The sequence below is a fragment of the Capricornis sumatraensis genome, chromosome 5, assembly GCF_032405125.1.
Source record: "Capricornis sumatraensis isolate serow.1 chromosome 5, serow.2, whole genome shotgun sequence".
Classification (NCBI taxonomy): Eukaryota; Metazoa; Chordata; class Mammalia; order Artiodactyla; family Bovidae; genus Capricornis; species Capricornis sumatraensis.
In genome coordinates, this window is record NC_091073.1 from 85441905 (window position 1) to 85461693 (window position 19789).

A 19789-nucleotide genomic window follows, 5' to 3' on the forward strand; every position below is an offset into this window, starting at 1 on the left:
TCCTCAAAGCTGTGGGGACTCCATGAAAGATCTAGTCAGGGTAGTGAAATGACCAAATTTGCCTAATGGAGCCAAGATGTCAGGTTTTAAAAGTTAACATTATATTTAGGCATCTTTGAAGTCACAAGCCTTCCATCAACAGCCCCCAAAATGTTCCAAGTCCAACTCTCCAATATTCTGAACAAGTCTATTTAAAAATGACCTGACATCAAATTTAAAGAGATGAAGCTCTTTTATAAGTTCTGGATTCAGTTCAACAAATATTTGTTTAGTACCTCCGTTTAGAAGGCTCTGAAAGAAGGCATTTAATTTCATGATATATTAATATAGAAAAGTCTAAAAATAAGTAGATATTCAATTACTTGACTTAAAACTCAGATCATTCTAAACCAAAAATAATGATTTATTTTACTGAAGGAATTGCCGCAGTACTTTAAAAATAAAAGGTAATTTATCTGACACTGTCATTTTATTTATGACAACCTAGGACAACCAACATTTTAGGAGTGCCTTCACCAGGACTGTACTGACATACACTTCCTTAATATGTGTGGCATTTTTCAAAAAGCAATTTAAAAGTTGTTATCAGTTTTTCTCCAAGCTACTTTCTTTTCTTCTCCTATGATTAATTTTTTTCTCTGTATAAAATTATATTCAGTTTGATATTTCCTCTTTTGAACTATTTTTTTTCTTTACCTGCCTATTTTTATTTGTCCTTTAAGACTCATTTCAGGTGACACTGCCTACAGGAAGCCTTCCCTGACTTGCCCAAATTGAGGGAACTGCCCCTTCTCTGAGCTCCTAGCACCCTGCGTGTATGTGCACAGTGCCACTTCACATGCACTACTTAATTCATTGCTTTATTTGTTTCTTTTCCTACTTAGACCAAGGGCCCACCACTTCTATCATCTCTGCATCTACAGGACAAGGGCATATAGTCAGTGGCCGCTAGAAATGAAGAGAGGAAGGGGGAGAAATAAAGGGAATTGTATTTCTATTTTCCCCTTCATTTCTCCTTTCCTTCATCTTCATGTCTTCCTACTGTTTCTCCCCAGCTACTAATACATCATCTTAATCCTTCTCTTCTTAGCATCAATACACATCGTGATTTTCAGTCTCTCCTGCAAGGTCTGAACTATTGCAAAAATGCTGGTCCTGCATGTGGGTGGGACAGGATGAGGAGTTTGTTGCTCCTTAGCTTTGCAAAGAAGGGGTTTGTTGTAACAGGCCCTGGATGAGTCTCCATTATATCTCTTCTTTTGTGTTTTAGCTGGGGACTGACTTTTAACATGCTTTAGCTTCATCTCGTTTTTTATCTTAGCAGCTGGGTAAACAGACTTTCTGCAACACCCTGGATAAAATGGCAAGCTCAAAGGGAAAGCCTTCCACCTTTAAATTAAAAAAAAAAAAAAATGTGCTTGTGGCGACAGTTGAGGAATAGTAACACCTGAGAGCACTTGAGGGGGATTGTGTGTGTGCTGGCTGTGGAAAACCCAGCTGATGACAAAAACATGCAGCTGCCTTCCTGAATGGGCCGGACCACGCTCAGAGAGTAGCATCAAACTGAATTTAGCAAGAATAACAGAAAAGTGAGGTAAGTGACTGACATTTCTGGTAGGCACTTTCTAAAGAATTTATGAATTTCAGAGAACTCAAAGAGAATTACCAGGTTCTAAAACATTTAAATAAATGTTTGCCATAGCCAGGAAAGTTACTTTGGGAAAACTCAGGAAATTAATTGAAACTTGGTAAAAATGCTTTGGATGGAAGATTTTGAAACCCAAGAGGGAAACTTCATGTGTATTTAGGAGAGCAGGTTTTGTAAAAATGCATAAATGCTTCTGTTTCCACTTTTAGATATCAAGTTAGATGAAAGGGGTAAGAAGTTTTTTGTTTTTTTCTTTTTTTAATAAACACTGTGAGTCCATCATAGTTGAGGTTTTTTTTTTAAGTTGCCTAAAGTGCAAATTCACTCTCACAAATCCCTCTACGTTTTCATACATTTTGAAGATTTCCTAAAACAGAAATATAGGCAGAAAAAAGTGTCTACGAGCATCAAGGGAAAGTTTTATGATATAATATTTAATAGCAGACAAGAAAAAGCATGGAATATTCACATGGCAATGTAGCTAATGTTACCAAAAAAAAAGTGCTCTTCTATAGAAATGATAGGAAAACCACACACACAAAACTTGTAGCATGTGTACTATAACATGCTCAAAAAAAGGACAATAAATAATTAACAATTAATAATTAACAGCCTGTAGTTGTAATACTTTTATGAAGCAAAATTTACAAAACGCTTATAAATATGAACAACTAACTTCTGAGGCATATCAAAACAAATGGAAGAGGCCCTACAAGTCTTACAGAAAGTCTGCAAGGTTTATTCTAATGAAAATCCAGGAATATAGGAATTTTTATGTTGGTTTTTAATGTCATTTTCCTAGGGCTCAAAACAGTCACTGGCATATAGTAGGTAGTCAATAAATGGGCTAAATAGATGAGTAAGAGAATGAACAATGGAGAAGCATGTTCCACTGAAACTCTTGAGTCCCTCAAGTCTCTTCATGTGATGAAGAATGACTCTGAGTTGCTCGAAAACTTTGAACTCTACCAGAGCTGGGAAAATAGGTGAAGGTGGTCAAAAGGTACAAACTTCCAGTTACAAGATAAATAACTCCTGAGGATATAATATACAGCATGGTGACTTTGGGCTTCCCTGGTGGCTCAGCAGTAAAGAATCTGCCTGCAATGCAGGAGACATGGGTTCTATCCCTGGATCAGGAAGATCCCCTGGGGAAGGAAATGGCAACCCACTCTAGTATTCTTGCCAGGGAAATCCCATGGACAGAGAAGCCTGATGGGCTACAGTCCATGGGGCCACAAAGAGTCAGACGTGACTTAGCTACTAAACGACAATGGTGACTATAGGTAATAATACTGTATTGTATTTGATGGTTGCTAAGAGAGCAGATCTTAAAAGTTCTCATCACAAGGGAAAAAAAAGATTTGTAATTCTGATATGATAGATGTTGACTAAAACTTATTACGGTCATCATTTCAGAATATATACACATATCAAACCATTATCAGCATGCCTTAAACTAATACAACATTATATATCAATTATATCTCAATAAAATTGGACAGAAAAAAAGATCTATCATTAGTTTAGACAAAAAATAGAAGTTGTTGATAAGCTAACTCATTTTATGGTCAAATACTTTCCTTTGTTTCTCAAGTTTAAGGAACTCCGTTATCATAAAGTCTATTGGAACTTTTACAGCATGATGTTCCCGCCACCCCCTGCCCCCACTCTCTCTCTCTCTGAACTCACTTCTCTATACTATTCTTTATACTGAGAAAAGGTGGAAAGGAAAGGTCATGTCAGATTGTGGAAGGCCATAATGTCAGACCAAAACAGCCAGATTTAATCCTCTAATTAATATAGAGCCACTAATATTTTGAATATTATAAAAACATAAAATCATGAAAATGAGATATTTTTAATGTTCACAGAGACTTCTGAAAGCCAGGGCTTTCCTGGTGGCCCAGCTGGTAAAGAATCTGACTGCAATGCAGTAGATTCAAGCCCTGGGTCAGGAAGATCCCGTGGAGGGAAAAATGGCAATCCACTCCAGTATTCTCACCTGGAGAATTCCATGGACAGAGGAGCCTGGCAGGCTATAGTCCATGGAGTTGCAAAGAGTTGGACATGACTGAGCAACTAACACATACTTATGAAAGCCCAGTAATTAATGGTACTAATGAACCCACGGATATTTGTTCAGAAAAACAAATGAAAAAGTTATGAAAGGGACTAATATGCTAATCTTCGCTGGTCATTACTATTTGATCCACCATGGAGAAGACGAGACTTGAGAAGAGACTGAAGAACTGCATCCCACAAAGCACCACCAAAATAGATTCATACAGCAATTAAAGAGAGCAGGGACTCTGGCTCCCAGGCAACCAAGGGTGTTGTAGTAGTAGTCTGTGTTTTAACTGCAGGCTGTATGATGATGGGACCTCCTCGATCAAGTTTCCTCTCTTAAGACTACCCTTTAGCCTGTTCTTTACAAGTTTGATTCCTAAAGTCTGAATAAAGACACAAGAACCTATGGGATCTAAAGTGCTGAAATTCCCACTTCTGGGTATATAAGAGTAGAAAGAAGGTGTCAGGTTATTTAATTCACCCCAAAGAGAGAAATTAGAAATTAAACTGTTACAGATGATGTTAAAAGTCTGTACAGAGCAGAATTCTATAACAATTTAGCAAAGAATACAAGTTTTAGGACATAGGAAACCAATAATTTTGTGGTTCTTGAAGTTATAAAAGTGCTGACAATTCAGAAACAAGAGGACACTTGCATCTGTCTAGGTTTTGTATTTTTCTTGGGTCCACTCTTCTCACAGCATGGATATGATTTATTTAGACTATCAAAGAGCTTTTGATAAGGTTCTCACAAGTGTCTATTATTGAAACTTGGTAACCGTTGTGTGAAAGGAAAAAGTCATATTAATGAATTAAAAACTGCATGAGAGGCAAAGAGGCAAAAAGCAGAGCTAAATGGCCGATTCTCATTGGGTGAAAGGTTAATGACTGAGGGCTCTCTGGCTTTGCAGTAGAATCTGAGTTTTATTTAACTAATGACCAAAGAAGGGGAGCCCAATTCTCATTCCCCTCTTCTGTGCATATCAGTCCCACACACAGAGGCCCCATTGATTGAAGAAGGAGATACAGGCATTGTAGAGAAGTGCTTAAAATCCAGGAAAGACCAAGGAGGTAATGCTGACTCGTGTAGAAATAACCAAATAAGGGAACAGAAATAAATGTAACATTAGAAGTGTTTTTCTAAGAAGTTTTGTTTGTTTGTGTGTTTAATATTTTTTGATGTGGACTATTTTTAAAGTCTTTATTGAATTTGTTACAATACTGCTTCTATTTTATGTTTTAGTTTTTTGATCACAAGGCATTTGGGATCTTAGCTCCCTGAACAGGAATCAAACCTGCGCTCCCTGCATTGGAAGGTGAAGTCTCAATCACTGGATTGCCAGGCTAGCCCCCTTGTTTGTCCTTCTTTTTTTTTAAGTAGGTCCTGGTTGATTATTACAAAGAATTGGCTGTATTCCCCATATTGTTCAGTACATCCATGTAGCCTATCTTGCACTCAATAGGCTATACCTCCCAGTCCCTGACTCCTATACAGCCCCTCCCCCACATCCTCACTGGTAATCATTAGTTTGTTCTATATATCTGTAAGCCTAAGAGGTTTGATATATGCTACATGGAAACACAAGGGCCTTTTTTAAAAGACAAGACATGGTATTTGAACAAAAGTTCTTAGTTTACTGGTGTGATGAAAGCAAACATTCCACACTGAAGAACAGTACATGTGGGTATTTAGATCCACAAAAAACACATTCTATTCCTTTAGACTGAGAAGTTTAGATGTAAACAGAAGTGAAACTGATAGGAAAAGTATGAATTATTAATTTTTTCTAGGGAAAACTTGAAACACTGGTATAGGTTTTAACAAAACCATAACCTGACATGAATGAAATAATTTAGAAATCAAATACTCTAACTGATTAGCATTAATCCTTTATGATCCATTATCTCGATCTGCCATTTTTAAAACATCATCATGACAAACTACACAGGAGAGACTCAGAAAAGCCAACAAACTCTTGACTAAACCTCCCTTGTCTCAGTTTCCTTATCTGTAATGTAAGAATGATAGAACTTCTCTCACAGGATTATTATAAGGATTAAATTAGCTTATATATAGAGAGAGTTTCATACAGTAAATATAAAAAATGATGTTGAATTATTATTGTTCCTATTTATGATCAACTAAAGCCAAACACATACCATAAAGAAGCAACTTAATTCAAGTTATTGTGACTTTCTTATTTATATCATTGTTATGATACAGTACTTTATAAGACATGTAAAATGCTTTCAGACAAAATAAAACATAGCTTTAAAACATATTTCCACTAACCAATTCTGTGAAATGAAAGATACTTTTAAGTTAATCTAAGTAAGCTGAAGAGAACACTGAAAAATACCAGATAAATGCTAATAACATATTAATTCTTAAATGTACAGAGTAGAGCCAAGCTTACCGTGTTGATAATATTTCAATAAGTTCTTTTCTATTCTGTACCCGATGGTGGTTAGTTCTATACTTGGAATCATTGATCAGTTCAGGCAAATTCAAGATCTAAAAGGGAAAAATAATTTTAAAGTGTAAACCCACAAAATTTTTGTGTACCTGCCTCTGGGTACTAGAGTTCAGGGCCTACCACTCCATCCCCGAGACCATTCCTTGCTAGGCTTTATACCTCTTAACATGCATATTTATATAGGGAAGGATTCTAGGATAGGTTATACTGGTGATTGGGTTTGTCACCGTTAAGAAGTTTTTAACTACATTTAAGCAGGTATCTACATATAGGAACACAGGAAAAGTTCTCAGACCTTCATAATATCTTGTATCTATTTATGAGAAGATAGGAACGGAGTTATTAGATTCTCACAGTAAGTCTTGTCTAGAGGAAACTGGGCTATGGGTACAAAATTGGGTAAAACAGACCTAATTCCAAGAACAAATATCATAAGTGCATGTCTGCACTTACATCAAGCCCATGATCAACATACATCTTGTAGGTACATCCCCTTATTTGTTCCACATGTAAATAAAATAATATTATCTGTCCCAGTGGTCCTATCCAGGATGTTGTACAAGGTGCTAAAATCAAGGGGAGACAAACACACTGACCTCAAATGCTCACCATTAAAACAATGTCAAATTAAAAGATATTCTTCCTATAGAATTGTCACTATTTTTCTTTAATATGACTCCCTGAAGGAATAACAAATAGAAATGCTTTCATATACTTCCTCTTTCGCTCCTCCTCAATAAAGAGAAAATCTATCTTGTAAGTCCCAGTGGACATCTTGCAATTTTAACAAGACCATAATGAAAGTACCAAGTGGATTTGGAATGGAAAAGAAGTTTTAAAAAGAATGTGTGGAGGCAGTGTTTGGCAGTTGTGTTGGAAAGTCAGAAGGAGCATTTACGGGCTGGGGCAGGCCATGTGGCCTACAGAAAGTTTCACTACCTCTATTAATGTATTTGGTTTAAATATAAACACTTAATGGTTTCATTTGTTTCCCACAGTTTAAATAAAATCAAGCCATTAATCATCTTACAAAGGATAGAGAAGTGAAGAAGATTCCCTGAAGGAAAGAGAACATCTCAACAGTACCATTTCTCTTTTACATGTTCCACTTATTCATTTCCTTGAGGAATAATAAAGACAGCATTACTCTCCTGGATTGTAAAAAGTGACACTACATATAGTGCCCTTTCTAAAAATCTCCCTGTCACCATACCTGATCCCAGAATTGGCCTCAAGGCTTATCCAGGAATTAAGACCCACCCTCTTCTGCTAAGAGTGAATAAGTCATTTCAAGAAAAAGCAAGTGTCTTCACTAGCCCTCATGTTAAATTTATAAATGTGGTCTCACTCAGAATATATTGTAAGTGTCATAAAAAACTATTCAGTGTTTGCCCTCAATGGTAACTAGGATGCATTCATGTATCCTTCTTAAAATTTGACTTATTAGACTTCCTTTCTCTTTGATAGTTGATGTTAAATAGTGGGTAAAGTAATGATCCTTCTGTCCCACTTTGCTAGCATTCAGAACTTTCTAGAGAGACTGCTTCAGGTGCTGTAGTCATAACTGTGCTTTAGGAACTTGAAATAGAATGCTGCCTGGGACAAAATGAAACAATGCAAGTGAAAGTACTTGAAACAGTAAGCATTACATAAATGTGAACTACTCCAAATAGGTACTGTTTCTCCCCAAAGAAATAATAAAACATGTGTTTGTTCAAAACAGAAGGATGAGGTCTTTTCTGGTGGTCCAGTGGTTAAAGTTCTGTGCTTCCAAGGCAGGGGCTGTGGGTTCAATCCCTGTTTGGGGAACTAACATTCCACATGCCACATGTATGAGCAAAAATAAATTTTTCAAAATAAAATTTAAAAAAAAAATTTGAAAAGAAGGATGGGAAAGGGGGGGATGGTAGGGGAGGTTATCTACTTAACTTTCATTTCTCAAAGATATTCCCATTAGATATAGAATTCTGCATTGACAGCTCTTTCCTTTCAGCTCTTTAAACATGCTGTGCAACTTCTCTCTAGGTTCTGACAAGAAATCTTGTCAAGACAAGAAATCTGACAAGAGTTTCTGACAAGAAATCTGCAATCAATCAAGTCACGTTCCCCGAAAGGTAATAGGTCAGTTTCTCCAGGTGCTTTCAAATGTTTCTTCTTTAGTTTTCAGCAGTAATATTTTTATGTGCTTGGGCATGGATTTATGTGGATTTCTCTTGTGGGACTTGCTGAAATTATTAAATCTATAGGTTTCTATTATTCACTAAATTTGGGAAGTTTCCACCAATTGTTTTTTCAACTATTTTTTCAGTATGTTTTTTTCTTCCCTCCTCCTGGGACTACAATGACATAAATGTTAGACTTTTTTGTTATTGTCCCACAGATCCTGGAAATGTGTTCTTTCTTTTATTTGGGGAAAGGAACTTTTTTCCTCCCTGTTGTTCAGACTGAATAATTTCTTTTGGGTTTACCAGGAAGTTTGTTCAGGTTTCAGGTATGGAAAAACCCGAATGAACTTTTTGGTCAACCCAATATTTATTCTTCTTTAAGTCCCTTGACTTTCTCCTCTGTTACCTCCATTGTGCTACTGCGCTCACCTAGTGAGGTATTTGTTCTTGTATTTGGTGATTTTATTTTTCAGTTCTAAAATGTCTACTTGGTTCTTCTTCTTATCTTCTATTTCTGTGCCAGACATTTCTACTTTTCTAAATATTTATTTCAATAGTGTCTGTAATGCTTATTGGAGTATTTTTATACATGCTGTTTTAAAATTTTCATGACTGCATTCCCACATCTGTGTCATCTTGGAAATGCCATTGTCTTTTCTCAGGCAGGTTCTGGTTCTTCATAATCTGAGTAATCTGGAGTTGTATCCTGGATATTTTGAATATTATGTTACAAGCCTCTGGGTCTTGTTTAAATCCCAAAGAAAACACTTGTTTTATTGTTTTTAGCAAGAAGTTCTCCTGGTTAGATCCAGACCACAAGTCCTAACTTACCTTCTACTTGCTTTGGTTCTAGTGTTAGTTCAGTTTTCAAAGCCTTTGCAGTGCTTTTGAATCAGTCCCACCTGTGACCCACTAAATGCTCATCCTGCCACCTGAGAAGCTGTCTATTTGTTAACACAGTTCTCAACATCTCTGGTGTCCTGATTAAGATCAGATCAATGCATATACAACTCAGCAGTGAGCACAGGAGTTCACAAACAACTTCACAGATCACTTTCTAAAGCTTTTCCACCTTGGCAACCTCTTTCCAGTTCCTCAGGGCTTCCCTCTGGTTACCCCACTCCTCAGCATAGTTCCAGGGCAGAGGCCAATCAGTGGGAGGACAGAGGAAAAATGCATCAAGGATTCACCCCTGCCTTTTGGAATCACAGCCCAGCAATAAATAGGAAAGGTCCCCTTCCTCAGAGTTCTGGCTCCTGCTCATCTGCTGCTGCCACTACAGGACTGCTTGGAGGCTGGGTTGTGAGGAAATGAGGAAGAGAGAAAAAATGTCTCCCTGACATTAGAGCTCACTTTCATGCTTGTTGCACCAGGAATAAGGGCATCTCCTGGAAGTCAGCTCTGTCCCCCCGTTCCCACATCCAGATTTCAGGCTGTGTTCATGTAAAGGAATAATCAGAGGGGAAAACTGGTAAACCTACTGCCAGTTTAGAGCTATTTCAAAATTCTGGTATTCTTTACTAATTTTCCTGCTACTGATTACTTTTCAAAGTCCTCGTATAGATGTTCCATGCATTCTGTACAGGTTTTATCACTGTGTCAAGTGAATGAGACAGGGAGAAATGTGCTAACTCCATTTTACCCACAACCAGAATCTGCATACTAATTAATCATACTAGAAAGGTCATTTATTAAGTTCATACTTTGAGCAAGGGACTGTACTGTCTTACTTACCTAATCTCTTCTAGAACCCCCAAAGTTATATATTAGTGCAGTTACATGTCATAATCTTCATTTAATCATGAGAACACAGATGCTTAGCAAAAATGACCTTGCCAGAGATCACCTGACTGGTTTCAAGACTCACAGAATGCCCTAGAATTATAACATCCTCAGACCACCTGCTATAAAATCAACTATAGTGCTTATTAAAATTCAAGTTTCCTGTGCCCCACCTCACATACCTTGTCAAAATCTTTGGGGAAGGGGCTCAAGGAGATCTCCTATGCATGCAAAAGTTGAGAACCAATGATTATTGACTCCAACAAAAGAAACCTTCAGTCTATGTGACTTTTAAAAGGGTGTCAGTGTATTTCAAATAGGAATACCCATTAGTGTTGGCATCAATCAGCTTAAAATAGCTTACATATGCTCACATTCCCTGCTCTTCTGTATCACGTTAAGGGCCATAAAATAGGATTTGTTATAAGCCAAGGTTCAGTTTATATACAGGAAATTTTCTGAACCCCAATCCCCTGAACCCAAGGCTCTTACTCCCCTCTAATCCCTGACAATAACAGCATTCTAATAGGGCCCTCCCCAAGAAGTATTAACCAACCAGTATATCAAATTCTCTTTTCAAAAGAGATCTGGCATAAGTAAATTCTACTCGTTCATTGCAAACAATATTGCCACATTTCTCCCCAGAGGTAGAGCTGCCCTATCTTTCATGATGAACTTTACTTGGCAAAAGAATAATTTTGATAGGGATCAAAATTGTCATCACATTGGATCCTCATATTCTATAAGGCCAGACTGAATTATAACACCCTCAGTAATAAAGAGTTGAATTAAAAAAAAAAAACTTAGAAAAACTCACTCAGTATAAATGGGATGAGGGAGAATCTTGAATCAAATAAAGTGATTTTTTTCCCCTTAACAGAAAAGGTTTTTGGGACAAGTTTACATGTAAGGATATAATTATGAAGGTGAAAAAGTCAATCAGATTGCAATGTTTGCTCAAGATCCCTAGTAAATGATGTAGATAAAATAAAAATGCTATACACATAAAACTTTTCTTCTGAGGATCTCAAAGAGTTTTATAGACGCTGCCTTAATGGCTCATAACAGGGATTATCATTCCTACTCACATATGGTAAAAACAAGGTCAAGTATGCCATTCTCCAAGGCCCTCTCTGCTATTCTCTTTTTTAAAAAATGTGTCATAACACACCATAACAATAAGTCATATTTTAGTACTAAAACTTATGGTAAATATTCTGCTTTGAAATAAAAATCTTCTTCCAAAAAAAAGTTCTTATGGATATTTATGAGGAAGTTCAAAAGTTTCAAACTGATCAGCAGTAATGAATCAAAAATAAAAAGAATTCAGTGCAGTTATTTTCAACAGTGAAGAATATGTCAACCAGTAATTTCTACCCCCTCCCCATCCTGATTCTGGAGAGAGAAAACTCCAAAACATATGGCCCAGGAAAAAAAAATCTGTCCTCGTTTATAGTGATGAACTGGCTTTTACATCTCTGCAGCCAGAGTACGCAAATGACTTCACAGGCAACAGCTTCCGTATGTTTTATATTTTTAACATTGACCATTCATAACAAAGGTTCTTTGATCCCAGATCAAATGTTTGAATCAATTTTCTCTACACTTACTCAGAGTCACCATTATAAAAGCTCTCCTCTTTCCTACCTCCAACCCTTCCTGCAATAGGAACTATCTCCATTTGTCACCTTCTCTGTGATACTTCCCACCCCTTTGCTGTGGTTTTTAGCTGTGCTCGTTAACCTCTCATATGAAAGAGGCACGGTAATAAATAATTTTTGTACATAATAAGTTAACTGCAATAAATAAGACTCCTCCAGGGAATTCACAGCCATCTTTAATAAAACTAAAAGCTCGTGGTAGTATGGTTAGTACAAATACAAAAACTTTCCCAACCAGAAAAAAATCCTCAATAGGTAAGGCCTTTCCCTACATGTAAGAAAAATTAAAATTTACATATACATATAAACATATATATATATATATATAAACTAGATTATTGCCTGGCATTAGAACTCTAAAAAGTGAACTGAAAACTAAAACCTTAAATAAAAACAAAAAACCAGAGATTGGATAAATAGTAAAAACATCAAATAAAAACATTATCTAAACAATGCTAAAAATTGAGAATATTTTCAACTTTACTGATTCCAAGACCTTTATTTTTGTTTAGATCTTATGTAGGAGCAACATTTTTAACATGACAATTGCTAAAAAGTTAAAACATGAATTTTGTAGAAAGGTACTTATTAAACAAAGGCTACTTTGAAGAACAAATTTTCTAGTGGTAAATACACTGATAGTAGATCAATTATATTCGGGGCTAATTAGATCTTGTGGAGATTAAAACAGATAAAGAAAGAAGAGAAAAAAATCCTGGTATTAAAAAGTCCTTTTTCAGTCCATATCCTAGCTATCATAAATAATGCTGCAATGAACACAGGAGTGCATGCATATTTTCAAGTTAGTGTTGTCATTTTCTTCAGATATATACCTATAAGTGAAATTGCTGGGTCATATGGTAGTTCTATTTTTAAATATTTTCCATAGGGGCGACACCAATTTACAATCCCATCCACAGTGCACAAAGGTTCCCTTGTCTCCACATCCTTACAACATTTGTTTTTCTTTTTTTTTTTTTTATAATAGCCATTCTGGACAAGTGTGAGGTAAGATCTCGTGGTTTTAATTGGCATTTCCCTCATGAGTCAAGACACTGAGCATCTTTTTTTTTTTTTTTACTTACTGCTACTGGTTTATTACAAAGGCCAAATGGAAGAGATCCACAGAGGTAGGAGAGTGCAGAGCTTCCATGCTCCACCACCCTCCCACCACCTTGATGTCTTCATCAGAAGCTCTCTGAACCTTACAGTTCAAGGGTTTACACAGAGCTCAGTCTCCCCAGTCCTCTCCCCTCTTACTGGAGGTTGGTAGGTGGGGCTGAAAGTTCCAACCCTCTGATCAGTTGGTCTTTTTGGTGACCAACCCATCCCATCTAGGGGCCCCATCCTAAGTAACCTCAGCAGAATAAACTCAGATGTGATTGAAAGGGGCTTATTATGAAAAACAAGGGACACTTTCAAAACTCAGGAATTTTTTAGGAATTCTGTGTAAGGAATTGGGGACAACAGCTAAACATATTTTTGTATTTTACCACTTCATAGAAGTAGAAAGAACAAAGAAAAACCCACTTTTATCCTGGCATACATGCAAGCAAGCATGCTTGGTTGTGTCCAACTCTTTGTGGCCTCATGGACTGTAGCACGCCAGGCTGCTCTGTCCATGGCATTTTCCAGGCAAGAATACTAGAGTGGTTTCCATTTCCTACTCCAGAGGATCTTTCCAACCCAGGGATCAAACCCTGTCTCCTGCACTGCCAGGTGGATCCTTTACCACTAAGCCATATAGTCTGTATTAGCACTATGGAATACTTCCAGGCTTTTTTGTGAATTTTGAGTACTATGTTTTTATTAGTATTACAAACATTTTATGTTAATATTTATATTGAAAAATCTTATCACTATTACATTATGAGTATCACTCAGATCTCATCTTAAGGTTATTTCTTCAAAAAAGACTTTCCCCTGACAATCCAGTCACTATTTTAACATAGTAGTCTATTTTAAGTCTCTGCATGGCACTTAATTAACCATGGATCATTTTGGAGTTTTATTTATTGTCTCTCTCCCACTGAGCATCTTTACATGTACCTATTAGCCATCTACACGTCTTCTTTAGAAAACGGTCTATTAAGAACTTCTGCCCATTTTTTAATTGGATTGTGTGATATTTTTTCCTATTGAGACATATAAATTCTTACCTATTTTGGATATTAACCTCTTATCAGATATATGATTTACAAATATTTTCTCCCATTCAGTAGGTTGCATTTTCATTTCATTAATGATTTCCCTTGCTATACAGAATCTCTTTATGTTGATATAGTTCCACTTGTTTATTTTTGCTTTTGTTGCCTTTGCTTGGTTTCACTGATCTTTTCTATTGTCTTCTCACTCTATTTCTACTCTGCTTTTGTTCTTCCCTTCCTTCTACAAATTTTGGGCTTTGCTTATTCTTTTTCTAGTTCCTTGAGTTGTAAATATAAGTTGTTTCTTCAAGTTTTTTGTTATTTCTTGAGGTAGCCATTTTATCACTATTAACTTCCCTCTTAGAACTGCTTTCACTACACTCTATAAGTTTTGGTATGTTGTATTTCCATTTTCATTTGTCTCAAGGTATTTTTTCATAATTTGGGGTATATTTTGGGCTTCCCAGGTGGCGCTAGTGGTAAAGAACCTGCCTGCCAATGCAGGAGACACAAGAGACACGCATTCAATCCCTGGGTCGGGAAGATCCCCTGCAGGAGGAAATGGTAGCCCACTCCAGTATTCTTGGAGAATCCCATAAACAGAGGAGCCTAGCAGGCTACAGTCCATAGGGTCACAAAGAGTTGGACCTGACTGAAGTGTCTTACGTGCATTGATTTTTGGCTGTGCTGGGTCTCGGTTGCTGCATGAGCTTTGCTCTAGTTGTGGTGAGTGGGGGCTACTCTCCAGTTGCAGAGTGTAGGCTTCTCATTGCAGTGGCTTCTCTTGTTGCAGAGCATGGGCTCTAGGACACGCAGGCTTCAGTAGCTGCTACACATGAGCTCAGTACTTGCAGCTCCTGGGCTCTAAAACACAGGCTCAGTAGTTATGGCACACAGGCTTAGTTGCTCCACAGCATGTGGGATCTTCCTGGATCAGGGATTGAACTGTGTCTCCTGCATTGGAAGGGAGATTCTTTACCAAAGAGCCACCAAGGAAGCCCTCAAGGTTTTGTTTTGTTTTCTCTTTTTATTTCTTCATTGATACCAGTCATTTTTATAGTAACATGTTGTTTAATCTCCACATATCTGTGATTTTCCAGTTGTCTTCTTGTAATTGGTTTCTAGTTTTATAGCATTGTGGTCATAAAAGATACTTAATATGATTTCAATATTTTTAAATGTATTAAGACTTGTTTTGTAACCTAACATATGATTTATTCTGGAATATGTTCCATGGGCACTTGAGAAAGAATGTGTATTCTATTGCTTTTGGATAGACTGTTCTCTATAAATCTGTTTAGTCAATCTGGTCTAATTTAAGACCAGTGTTTACTTATTGATTATCTGTCTGGATGATCTGTCCATTGAGGTAAGCAGAGTAGTAAAGTCCCCTATTACTACTGTACTGCTGTCTGGTTCTCGCTTTAGGTCTGTAAATATTTGCTTTATATATTTAGGTGTTCCCATGTGGCCTGGAGAATTCCATGGACTGTATAGTCCATGGGGTCGCAAAGAGTTGGACACAACGGAGCAATTTTCACTTTCACTTTTTCATGTTGGGTGCATAAGTATACAAATATTACACACTCTTGTTGGATTGATCCCTTAATCAGTACACAATGCCCTTCTTTGTCTCTTATCACAGTTTTTGTTTTAAAGTCTCTTTTGTTGGATGTAAGTATTGCTACCACAGCTTTGTTCTGGCTTCTATTTGCACTAAGTATTTTTTTTACATATCTCCACTTTCAGTCTGTGTGTGTCCTTATACTTGAAGTGAGACTCTTGCAGGCCTTTTGTTTTTAATCAACTTATTTAGTCCATGTCTTTTGATGGTAAACTTAGTCCATTTACATTTAAAATAATTATTGATAGGTAGGTACTTAGTGCCATTTTGTTTTCTGGTTATCTCCTAGTTCTTCTGTTCCTTTCTTCTTCTCAGAAAAAAAAAAATCCTGGTGTTAAAAAACCCTTTTAAATGTCTTTTTTTCCCTTTTTGTTTGGACTGGTAGACAGGTCAGGTTTTAACATAATTTAAGCTACTATGATTCTTCACTTAAAAATAGTCATATACCTCAATTTTACAAAATAACAAAAAAACCCAGAGTGTTGAGTTGGACTCTGTTCATAACATTGTAAACATAAAAAGGGCATGCTTTAAGGTGCCAACACAGGGAGTCTTGAGTTTAGTATAGATTTCACAACACTCCTCTAGGCAAAATTGAATTTTCCTGTCTTTGCACAAAATGAATTGTTGTATATATTATCTACCCATTCCAAATTAGTCCAAATATTACAGATTACCTTGCACACAGCTGCAAACTGTTGGTTATTTCCTGCTCCAACTACAAGATATCCATCCTTGGTTTTAAAAGCCTAAAATAAATAAATACATACATAAGTATATAATTTTATACATTGAGAATACCACAAAAGTAGCTTTAATTACTCAAAATTTATATATAAACCTTGTTCTAAAGTAATATTAATTAAATCAATATCAACTAATTAGTATATTTTTCTATTATATTTGTATAGCTGTTATTTGAGGTTCTCAAAGCAATTCCTGTCTCATCCATCAATTGTTATAACATTGGAGAAGGGAGGAAAAATGAGTAACTTAGAATAGTAAAGAAAATACTGGAGGTTTATTATAATTCATAATATTAAATTCTATATTCACTATGAAAGTGAAGTCACTCAGTTGTGTCCGACTCTTTGTGACCCCATGGACTGTAGCCTATCAGGCTCCTCTGTCCATGGGATTTTCCAGGCAAGAGTGCTGGAGTGGATTGCCATTTCCTTCACCAGAGGAACACTTCCCGACCCAGGAACTGAACCCGGGTCTCCCGCATGGCAGGCAGACGCTTTACCGTCTGAGCCATCGTGGATTACTGTTGAATATTCCCAGTTTTGTGTTTTATTTCCAATTTTCATGTAGGGCAAAGAGAATGATATAGCACATTGTTTTCTACAAAGTCTAAGAAGAATAGATGGGGAAAAGGAAGGAAATGAGGGAAAGGAGGAGAAAAGAAAGGAGAATGGGGTGGAAGGAAGATGAGTAATGGCGCTATAGTTTGTCTTCGAAAATCTCAGATACAAACTTTTGGGTAATTTTCACTTCTTAGTAAGTGAAAAATGACAAATCTAGATCACTGGACCCCGTGTGGCTTTATGTACCTGAGAAAGTCTTTTCCTTTTAAGAGACATGTTCATTTGGGTAGCCAGATATATGTAAATAATTGATACTTCTCATAGTTCAAGCCCCTCTTAAGTACTTATCAGAACTCACTTCTACACACTGGATCAGTGATGATCAGGGGAACCAAACTTTACCCTCAGAAAGCCTTATTCCCATTTTCTCTGAGTAAATGAGTTTCTTTAGTTTCCTCTCTTTCTATGTAAAACTTGTTCTGCATCTTCACCTATTTTTTCTTCACTTACGCCCACCTCTGAGAAAGATAACATCTATCTTTCCTGTCAGGGCTTATTCCTAGGCTAATGACCTTAGTACTACCTGTACTCACTCACATCCTTCAGAACCCTGCTCAACCATCTTTTATGTCTTCATTTCCACTGGATCTTTTTCTTCGGCCTACGTAGAAGCTAATGCTAATACTAAAAATATTAGAAACAAAATAAAATTTGTACTAGTACTGACATACCTCTCAAGCTTTCTTGAAATTGTTCCCTTCTTCCATCTCTAAATAATATAAAAATGCTACTTCTTCACCAACCACCACATTACAGTGCCCTTTGTCATCAGGATTCCTATCCTATCACTGAAACAATTCTTTCTTATACCACTGTATTAGTTGGTACCATCCCCTCCTTCAGGAAACTGTCTCATCTCTAGGCTCTGTCTGCATTTATCTGTAATCTCTCTGATGTTTTTCACATGCCCCGCCCCCCCGCCCTTTACAGGATTACCTTCTAAACCTCAACATTACTTAAACATCACCATTACTTAAGTATCTGTATTACTTGTTTCTTACGGTAGCCACTAGCCACATGTAAGTAGCCACATGTAAGTATTAAATTTAAATAAACTAAAATTAAATCAGCCAGTCACAAAAGAATACAAATTGTGATTCCACTTATAGGAAATGACCAAAATCAGCAAATCCATGGAGACTAGAAAGATTAGTGGATGTCTGGGGCTGAAGAAGTTTGGGAAATGTGGGAAGTGACTACACAAGTAACGGCTTTCTTATTGGAGCAATGAAAATATTCTAAAATTGATTATGGTAAAGGCTGTACAACTCTATGAATGTACTAAAAACCACTGAATTGTACAGTTTCAGTGGGTGAATTTTAGTGTATGTATATTATAGGTCAGTAAAGCTGTTTTTAAGAAAAATTAATAGTTCACTTCTACCAACATTCTAGCTACACATCAAGCATTCAATAGCCACAAGTAGCTAGTGGCTACCACAGGAGACAGTCCAGATAGAGAACATTTCTATCATCACAGAAAGTTCTGCTGCACAGTATAAGTAGACTGGAGTTGGTAGACTATATTTTTTTTCTTTTATTCTTCCTACTTCATGGCATCTGAAGAATATGAGGCAATTAATAAATGGTTATAAAATGTTAATAAATCACTCAGATGATTGCTTCCATATAATAGGGTTGTGGCTAAAAGGGATCTCGGAACACTATAATTGAGTTTTTTTTTCTGTTTACATTTTTGCTAGATTTGTAAATCAATGCCACCAAGATATTACATGAACTATTTTAAATGTTTATATTCCCTTATCCACCAGGCAAAAGCAAAATTAGTGCCATACCTAATGCATTAGTATTTCTTAAACTACAGAAAAGAAGTCTGCAAAAGAGCTATGAGTGGAGGATGAGGATTTTGAGCAGAGATGTCTCAACAAACCATTCATAATTATGAAGTTATACAGGTTGTTTGTTTGCTTGCTTTTTTTATGAGGGAAAAGTGAGTTGGGAAGTAGATAAGTAATATGAAGTAACAACGTGTGTTAACAAGTATAACGGGAAATAAGGTTTCCAAAATTTTGGATCAGTGACATGTACAAGTTTACATATTATAGGAGAGGGTTCATTTTCTTTCAATTAATAAAGAAATGGCTGTTTCTTCCTTAATTCTGAACCATAACATGAAATATATTTTTACCAATACATATATTTTAAATTTTAAGCAGTGATAACTAATAATCACTGGAAAGTAAATACCAAGTAACAGCTCAGCTGTGCATGCGTGCTTGCCTGCTAAGTCTCTTCAGTCGTGTCCAAATCTTTGCAACACCATGGACTGTATAGCCTGCCAGGCTCCTCTGTCCATGGGGTTCTCCAGCCAAGAACACTGGAGTAGGTTGCCATGCCCTCCTCCAGGGGATCTTCCCAACCCAGGGATCAAACACACGTCTCATGTCTCCCTCATTGGCAGGTGGGTTCTTTAGCACTAACGCCACCTGGGAAGCCCTAGCAGCTCAGCCACCAGGATATAATCAGACTAAGGCTCAGCAAGTAGATTTATTAGGATGAAGATTGGGAAATGAGTACATCAAGGCTGTATATTGCCAACTTGCTTATTTAACTTCGAGCATCATGTGAAATCCCAGGCTGGATGATTCACAAGCTGGAATCAAGACTGCCAGGAGAAACATCAACAATTTCAGATATGCAAATGATACCACTCTAAAGACGAAAAGAGAAGAGGAACCAAAGAGCCTTTTGATGAGGATGAAAGAAGAGAGTAAAAAAGCTGGCTTATAACTCAACATTCAAAATCCTAAGATCACGGCACCCAGTCCATCACTTCATGGCAAATAGATGGGGTAAAGTGGAAACAGTGAAAATTTTTATTTTCTTG

General features: G+C 36.7%; 1 protein-coding gene across 1 annotated transcript in view; it reads right to left on the reverse strand.

Moving 5' to 3' along the window:
- Positions 1 to 19789, reverse strand: part of SUGCT (succinyl-CoA:glutarate-CoA transferase) — a 766325-nt gene that overhangs the window by 477130 nt on the left and 269406 nt on the right. The window contains exons 10-11 of the mRNA XM_068972899.1: positions 16252 to 16323; positions 6136 to 6233 (exon numbers count right to left, since the gene is read on the reverse strand). Of these exons, the coding sequence (XP_068829000.1) occupies positions 6136 to 6233; positions 16252 to 16323 (170 nt within the window). The remainder of the gene's footprint in view (positions 1 to 6135; positions 6234 to 16251; positions 16324 to 19789) is intronic.